The sequence below is a fragment of the Vombatus ursinus genome, unplaced genomic scaffold (assembly GCF_900497805.2).
Source record: "Vombatus ursinus unplaced genomic scaffold, bare-nosed wombat genome assembly UNPS02014786.1, whole genome shotgun sequence".
Taxonomy (NCBI): domain Eukaryota; kingdom Metazoa; phylum Chordata; class Mammalia; order Diprotodontia; family Vombatidae; genus Vombatus; species Vombatus ursinus.
In genome coordinates, this window is record NW_020954564.1 from 10,120,205 (window position 1) to 10,129,371 (window position 9,167).

General features: G+C 39.2%; 1 protein-coding gene across 6 annotated transcripts in view; it reads right to left on the reverse strand.

Annotated features, from left to right (window-relative positions):
• The window catches only part of LOC114047054 (N-acetyllactosaminide alpha-1,3-galactosyltransferase-like), a 124,490-nt gene that overhangs the window by 44,258 nt on the left and 71,065 nt on the right, over positions 1-9,167 (reverse strand). For 5 of the 6 annotated variants that reach the window (XM_027867737.1, XM_027867739.1, XM_027867740.1 and 2 more), the window contains one exon: positions 3,455-3,490. The exons of the other annotated variant lie outside the window; for it this stretch is intronic. In XM_027867737.1, coding sequence (XP_027723538.1) covers positions 3,455-3,490 — 36 coding nt within the window. The remainder of the gene's footprint in view (positions 1-3,454; positions 3,491-9,167) is intronic. 6 annotated transcript variants of the gene reach the window in all.

Here is a 9,167-nt window from a genome sequence, read left to right on the forward strand (position 1 = left end):
TAGCTTTTCCTGAAGTACTGCTTTTTTCTATGTCTTCTGCTTTAACCTGCTCAGAAGCAGCAAGGCAACCACAATTCTTCAGGCCTTAGTGTTTCCTTTAGGAAATCATGATGTCCAGTCAGCCTGCAAACTTTCCCTCAAACACACTTTGGACATACTTGGTGATTATCCAGATTCTAAGCCCTTCTCTTCAGTCACACAAGATTTTTTTTTTCAGAATATTTTCTTCTTGGGCTACATCTCATGTCTTTCTTGGATTCAGGGTCCTGAGATATCTAAGCCTTTAGAGCGATGTTTATCTTCCTCTTTTATAGCAGTATCTAAATTTAGCCATAGAGCTAGTTCTCCATTCAAATGGTCTATAGCTGGCTGCCATGGGGGAAGCAATTTTCTGAAGAGCCTCTGAAGAACATGGCCTGAATCCATCTTTTCCTCAGGGTGCTGGATGAGTGGGAGCATCAGAACTCACATTGGAGACTAGTCCCCAAGGAACAGCTCATCTGCATACGCAACTCCCTGTCTCTTACATTTTCTTTGGTTTTCTCTGTAGGAGCTTTCAGGAGCTATGTAGCCTGGACTGATGCAGAAGCCATATTTAGCCAGCATGATACAGATGATTGTTGAAGGATGTGAGCCAGGGACTCATAGTCCCATAGAGGGCTGAGATCTATCTAGGAGCTGAAGTTTCAATTGACCACAATTTTTGTTCTTAGCAAAATGAAGCCTTAAGAAGGAGCTGCCTGCAGAGTTAAGCAAGATACTGATATCTGTCCCCTGCTCTGTGATTTTTCCACCTTCGTTTTCTGCTTCTTTCCTAATCTTAATTGCAATACCAGTTAGAGACAACTTGGTCATTTTCATTGGTTTCTGGATCACTGTGTCAGCTTCCACCTGTATTCTGGGCCCAGCACCCAGGAATTTCTGCTTCCCTGGCCACCCTAAGAGCATTATGCATTGTTACCTGCTAGTCCTCCTTGACTTTGGGGTTGTCCTCTATCCTCACCAGCATCCTTGACCACAACTCCTACCTCCACCACTGACATCTACCACCCCTCACACAAGACTATTTCCATCTCTTCTGCCATTGACACTGCCATCTAGGCCTTGGAAGGAGATGAGAAAGAGGAAAAATAAACCAGGGAACTGTCCCCTTTCTGTCACCACAACCCCTGTTAGAGCAGACCTGGACAGAAATCAGTCATTCTGGGAGCAAGAAGGCCTTTATTTTTTTATTGCATACTCATAGATCATCTTGAGCACCTACTGGGGTGTGTGTACCCACTTTGAAGACCACTCACATAGCCAAAGACAAGTAGAGTGAATGATGAACATCCACAATTCCAAAGGAATTGTTACCAACTCACATTTATCTTTACCTAATTTGCCTGTGACTGGTGCATCTAAAGGTGGCTGAAATCTGCCTACCATGTTTTAATTAATTTTTTAAAGTTCTCTAGTTCTTTAATTTATTTCAGAATGTTGTTGTCATTCAGTTGTTTTTCAGCTGTGTTCGGCTCTCTGTGACCCCATTTGGGGTTTTCTTGGCAAAGATACTGGAGTGGCTTGCCATTTCCTTCTCCAGATCATTTTATAGATGAGGAAACTGAGGCAAACAAAGTGAAGTGACAGGCCCAGGGTCACACAGCTAGTGTGTGAGGCCGGATTTGAACTCAGATCTTCCTGATTCCAGGCTTGGCACTGTATCTACTGTACCACCTAGCTGCACCTACTTCAAAATAATACCTAGTATTATACCTAGAACCTAATGTAATACCTAGTTTCTTTTAGGCTTTTAGCCATAGGACATCCAAGATCAGGTGATATCTGCAAAGAATTGATTTCCTAGAAGTAGTTATCTATACAACTTAAATTCCCAGAACCAGTCAAAGATTGGGATCTTGGGGTAACAATGAAGTGCTCTTGAGTATGTCTACCAGTGGTTCATAAGCTAGCAATAAACTTCATAGTTAGATCAATTGAGGGTGAGGCTTTTTCTCTAGGTTCCTTGAAATCCCAGATTTGACAATGACCACAGGAACCAGTATAGGTTATATTTACCAGATATAAATTGCCCAAGAACAAGAACCATGTCTGGATTGTCTTTGTCTCTCCCCCATACTTAAGAGTAAAATTAATATAGTACATACCTAGAATTTCTGAATAGATACATATTTTATTAGTAGGTATAATAAAAAATTTGGAAGTTATTTCCATAATGATGGTGAAGAATTGGTTCACATCTATAGAGTATTTTACACTTTAACAAGTAACCTCCTCAGCTCTAGGGAGGAAAGCACTCAAAATATTTTGGAACTAATTTTATAGGAATCTGAAGCTCAAAAGGTTAATATAACTACTCCAGAGAGATCACCCATTACAGGGCTGAGGTGTCAAATGCAGACCTTCTGATTCCAAGTCAGGTTGTACCTTCTCCTCTGTGTTCCAATGGAATTTTCAAAACTGGGCAATAGGAGTGAGAGATGGAAGACTGACAAGATGGTGAGCAACAATGGAGAGAAACATCACTTCACTGAGAATAGGAGACTACGGCATGTATCAGAGGGTGAGAAATGAAAACAAATTTTTACTTAGCACTTGGCTGTTTGTGATGATATTAAAGAGATTATTTCATTTGAGCCTCACAACCATTCTGTGAGGTTATTGTTGTCTCTGTTTTGCAGATGATTGAAACTAAGACAGTTAAGTGGCTTGCCCAGGGTCACACAGTTAAGATCTGAAGTGGGATTTGAACCCAATCTAGTGGGATTTAACTCCCAAGTCTAGTACACCATGTATTGTGCCATATTGCCTCCTTAAGAAACATGGGGTAACCTCATTAGTGTTGAAGATGAGAGGTTGTTGAGGAAGAGGTCAAAGAAAAGGCAACAGGACCAGGAAATATTGATACACTCTTTATGAGACAGATACAGAAAAATGTACCTCACACTGCTTCTGCAATTTCCATGTGTGGGAGAATGCCAAGTCTGGAGAGTGACTAAGCTGTGGGCCTTTCATAGCAGATACTAAGCCATTCTTCTAGGGGCACACTGCTCTCTGAATCCCTGCCATTGCCCCCATCATGCACAAGCCTTTACCCATCCACCTGGCAGGGTTACATACCCACATGCTCTCTGGCTATCACTACTCATGTCACCTTCTGCTATGAATCAGAGGGTCGTGTGGCAAACCTATTCATTTTACAACTGAAAAAATGAAAACCCAAATAGTTTAATTAATTTGTATGAAACAGGGAATGAAGACAAGGGGCAAGACTCTAACCTTGTTTTTTTACCTCCCTATGCAGCGTTCTTCCTACTATACCCAGTTTTTTTCTCTCTTTCTCCTGTTCACCCAAAGTGATGGCATCGACATGATGGAGTCATTGCCATCGTCCCACTGTCCTTCTACCAAATTTGGTTTCCACACAGAACACTCGTCAAACAAAGGAACTTACCGATAAGGATATATAAACAAGAGAGATCCTTCTGTGCTGTGAATAAACAGAGAAAAACATATTAATCTTGAAAAACATTCCTTTATAATGATTACAACTAAGATCCTGGCCTGGACTGCCTGGACGCTATTATTTAGTTGTTCCTGAAGATCACACCATCCTCTGAGATAAAGCCAAGGAGACACGTGCATAATATCGTGGTTCTCCAATTGTATAGCCAATTGTATAGTTTCAATTGACAAACGGCTTCTGTTCAAACCAACCTCTAATTGACCTTGGGCATCAGTTATACCTTAGCAGAGAACATAACTAAGGAAAATATCAGAAGGAAAGGATTCTAAAGACTATCCAATCTCCTATGCCCCAATCTGCTTCATTACGCAGTAGCTTGTTTTGTAAATTTTGAAGAGAAAATAAGGTGAGAATGGGTTCTTTTAGTAAAGCTCTCTGGGTATAAGGAGAAAAGTACATGACTGCTACTCAGGATATAGGTTTCAGTCTCAAGTGGGCCACTAAACAGGTGTGTGTCTTTAAACCAAAGATCTCTGAAAAAGGGGATGTGACCTGACCTCGAGGACTCTGTGTTCAACCAGACGGTGAGAAGATTGGTCATATTTCCCCCTTCCCTGCAGTAACCAATTGTGGGGCTTATCTGTCATACAGCCATACCTATCATCGTTTTGCTAACACTCACCCACTCAGCACTCACCCTCCACAATCAAAGTTCCCAATATTTCCCTTCTGAGCTGGATTGGCAAACTTGGGGGTTGGGGTTATAATCTAGTTGCAATTCAATATCTTCAATAGTGATTGTGCAGGTATTAATTTTCTCCCTGCCCCTGCACTCCCAGCATACCCAGCTCTATATCTCCCAGAATACCTAATGTCTCCAGTGGGTGTCCCTCAACTTGCCAGAAGGTTCTTTACTCTAAGACAAGTGTTAAGTAAAAAGCCATATGATAAGTAGACATGGATGGATTTTCACAGATTTTTAGATCTCTTTACATTATCTATGCCTTTCCCCCCACCCCCAAAAAACCCTACCCCTTCTTATAAACTTCCCTATTATGGCTAAAGACATCACCATCCTTTTAGTCACCCAGGTTGGCATCTTTAGGATCATGCTTGACTCCTTATGCTTCTTCACCCTCCATGTCCTATCAGTTGCTAAATCCTGGCATCCATCCTTTTCCCTTTACTCAGACTGCCATTATCTTAGTTCAAGCCCTCATCACTTCTCACCCAGACTATTGCAATTTTAGCCTCCTAATTTACTGCGAATTAACCTCCTAATTTGCCTCCTTACCTCGAGTCTCTCCTCTTTTCAATCCATCCACAAGACAGTTGCCAAAATAGTTTAAAGTGTAGGACTACCCATATCATTTTACTGTTCAGTAAATTCCAGGGGCTCTCTATTATCATTGTGTTCAAAGGAACCTATGTTTGTTGTCTTGAAACCCTACACAAATCACTGGCTCTATCTTATCAGATTAGTAGTGACACTAAAAATAAAGAAAACAATGTTCATGGGAACATCTCCTTCCCCATTTTATCAGTTCTATGTTTCTGGGTAGAGGAAAGAATAATAAATGTAAATGCCCAATGGCAGAGTAACAGAATCCCAGAATCTCAGACTTGGAAGGTATCAGAGATAACCTCGTCCAACTGGATACTAGGAAAAGAAATCTTCTCCATAAAACCCCCAACAAATGGTCATTCTACCTCAACTCAATGATCTCCATTGAGAGAAAGGTTTTCTTTATATCAAGGCTAAATCTTTCTCTCTCTAACTTATATTCATTGTTCTACTCCTAGTTCTATTCTCTGAGAACAAGAATGAGTCTAATCCCTCTTCCTGAGGACAGCCCTTCAAATACATGAAAACATCCTTCATAAGTCTTCTCTCCTCTAAACTACATGTTTCCAATTCCTTCCCAATGTTTTCATGGCACATCAATTCATCATGCTCTCCTCTGGAGGTAGTGTAGATTATCAATGTCTTTCATAAAATATAGTGCTTAGAACTAAACACCATACTACAGATATAACTCAAAGAGAACAAACTGAGATTCCCACAACCCTCTTTCTGGTCATTCCACTTCTCAATGGGGTTTAAAATTCCACTTGCCTTAGCTAAGAAATAGAGTGGTAGATCAGTGGAATAGGTTAGGTACACAAGACACGGTAGTCAGTGACTACAGTAATCTACTGTTTGATAAACCCAAAGACTCCAGATACTGGGATAAGAACTCACTATTTGATAAAAACTGCTGGGAAAACTGGAAAATAGTATGGTAGAAACTAGGCATAGACCAACATCTTACACTATATATATACCAAGATAAAGTCAAAATGGGTATGTGATTTAGATATAAAGGCTGATACTATAAGCAAACTGGGAGAGCAAGGAATAGTTTATCTGCGAGATCTATGGAGAATGGAAGAATTTATGACCAAACAAGAAAGAGAGAACATTATGAAATGCAAAATGGATAATTTTGATTACATTAAATTGAAAAGGTTTTGCACAAACAAAGCCAATGCAACCAAAATTAGAAGGGAAGCAGAAAACTGGGAAAGAATTTTTACAACCAGTGTCTCTGATAAAGGCCTCATTTCTCAAATATATAGAGAACTGAGTCAAATTTATAAGAATACAAGTCATTCCCCAATTGCATATTTATATAGGTACAGAGTATGTCCTGATAAGTTTATACCCAGATATTTTATACATTCTGTAGTCATTTCAGATGGAATTTCTTTTTGTATTTCCTCCTGGTTTTTGTTAATACATAGAAATATGAGTAATCTTGGTAGATTTATTTTATAACTTGTTACTTCACTAAAATTATTAATTGCTTTAATTTTTTTCATTGAATCTCTTGGATTCTCTACATAGAACATTATATCCACAAATAGAGGTAATTTTGCCTCTTCAAAAAAAAATTACATTTGCCTTTTGGGCTGCCATATTACACTAATGGATTCATATTAGCTTTGAGGCCCACAAAAACGTTTAGATCCTCTTCCCATAAACTGCTATCCAGTCATCCCTTCCCCATAATGTGTTCAGCTAATGATATGAACCCAAGTATAGGCCTTTCCATCTATCATATTTAATCATCTAGTCACAGACTGAATTACTTTCTTGCAACTTTTGTCTGCACATAGGGATATAAGACAGTGATGGAATAAGACAAGGAAGCCACGTTAGAAATTGTTGGGGAAAAAACAGCAGCAAGCCATTGAAGATGCAAATGCTTACTCCTACAATTTTGACCAAGCCTCCACCATCTTTTGCCTAATAATATTACAATAGCTTTCTAGCTAGCTTCACATTAAACCTTATATTTGATTCTGGAGGTAATTAACAAGAAACTAATGGAGTTTATTAAGTAGAGAGAGATGGGCTGATGTGGACAGAGCAGCACTTCAGGAAAATCACTTTGGCAGTTAAGTGTAAGAAGGATTTGAATGGGAAGAGATGAGGCAGGGAGACCAACTAGCAGGTTACTATCAAAGTCCAGGCATGAGGTGATGAGAACCTGCACCAGGGAGCAGTTGTTTGAGTGGAGAGAAGGGGGCATATATGAAAGATGTGAAGATGCAGATGACAAGAGTTGACAATGTATTGGAAATGTGGGGTGAGTGTAAGTAAGGACTCAAGGCTGACACTGATTTTGGGGACTTGGATGACTAGGAGGATAGTGGTGGCCGTGCCAGTAAAAGGAATATCAGGAAAAGGGGAGGATTTGGAGGGAAAGATAATGAATTGCCTTAGACTTACTATGTTGATTTTTAAATGCCTATAGTACATAGTTTGATATATCCAAAAGGCAATTGGGGATGAGAGAGCAGAGCTCAGGATAGAGATTAAGGCTGCATATGTAGATTTGGGAATCATGTGCACAGAAAAGAAAATGGAACTCATGGGAGCCCATGACACCACCAAAGCAGATGGTATAAAAGAAGAGAAGTGGATGTAGGACAAAACCTGGAGGGTAAGGGAAGGAAGGGACAGAGAGAATGCTGGAGGAACAGTTTGTTGGTGAAAACAGGAGGGCAGGGGATTAAAGTTACATGTTGAGGGATTTTTGCCTTAGAAAGAAGGGCCACCTCTTCATATGAGAGAAGAAAATAGTGGTGTTTGAATGATATGAGAAGAAGGAAAGAGCAAGAACTGTCCATGACCTAGGTTCAGTTTTTTCAGTGATGTGTGAGGTGAAGTCCTCAGCTGAGAGGGGGAAGTTAGCTATCATTCCCAAGCTCTCTTTCATTGTTAATCAAAACTGATATCTACTATATGAACATAATAATAGCATATTGTTACTAATAAGAACGCTTTATATTTATATAGCATTTTATAGTTACATCTATGATCCCATTTCATCCTAATTCTAGTCATTAATTAGGAGGTTTTACATGTCTCAGGTCCCGGGTCTCTGGCATACTCTTAGAGGTCTCCCTCCAGGCTTACTCTAATATATTAACTATCATTCTTTGAGGACAGTTACCCAGTTTAGAATGTGTCCAACTATTCCATGATCTAGCCCACACCTCTGCATATTGTCCATAAGGATATTGTGGAAGATTGTCAAATGTCTGCCTGAAATCCATATGCATTTTATTTATGAGCACTGCCTTGATATACTAATCAATTAATCCTTTAAGAAAAAAAGGAAATGAGGTTATTCTAGCATGAGACATTCTAAGTGAATTTATGCTGGCTAGTTGTGACCATCAGTTTTCCATTCCAAGCACTCACAGACCATCTGTAAAATAATTTGTCCTAGAATTTTTCGCGAGTTTAGTATCAAACTCACTTAATTATAACTTGTAAAATCCACTTTCTTCTTTCCTTTTTTTGAAGAACAAGACAATATTTGCTCTCTACTATCCCATGACATTTTCCTTATATATATATTTTTTGCAATCCTGCAAAGGTAACTAACAGTAGTTATATAGTTACATCTGCCAATCTCTGTATGTTGCAATATACTCTTACCTAGATACATATAATTTTTAGTGACACCTACAAGCAGTCCCTGCTACTTGACTAGAATCTCTTCAGCTAAAACCTCCAGAAGGAAGAGGTAACTTTATTGGCAAACACAGAACATCAAAATGATTATTTTCCAGGTAGCAATAATCACATAGCCTCCCCAGCAAGAATCCTAGATTTCAACCAGAGACAGATAGATGGGTGATAAGAGATTAAGAGTCCAGGTTAGTTTGCAGTGAGAGAGAGCAGGTCTGGTTATTCCTCTTTGCAGACATATTAGGCTTGTAAATGTCAGGGTGGATTAATTTTTTTGCTTCTTTTCAGTTACCAATCTCACATATAAGAAAGGACAATGTTTTAATTAGATCTCATTGTTTCTAGACCCAACCAGAATTGCTCAGATACAAAAACAAGATAGTAATTATATAGCAATCAATTAAATAAGAGCTACTTTAGCTGTAGCAGTATGTTTCATCAAATGCTTTCTCCTCTTTATACCCCTGCGAGATTTGGAGTCAGAGGACCCAGGTTTGAATCTGGGCTCTGCTTCCTCAGTATTCCCATATTCAAAATGGGCATAATAATCCTTATGCTCCATAGGGTTGTTCGAAGAACATTCAATAAATTTTAAAAGCTATGGAAATGTGAGTTACTGTTAATTAGTAGTAGTAGTAGCAGTAGCAGTAGTAGTAGTAGTAGTAGTAGTAGTAG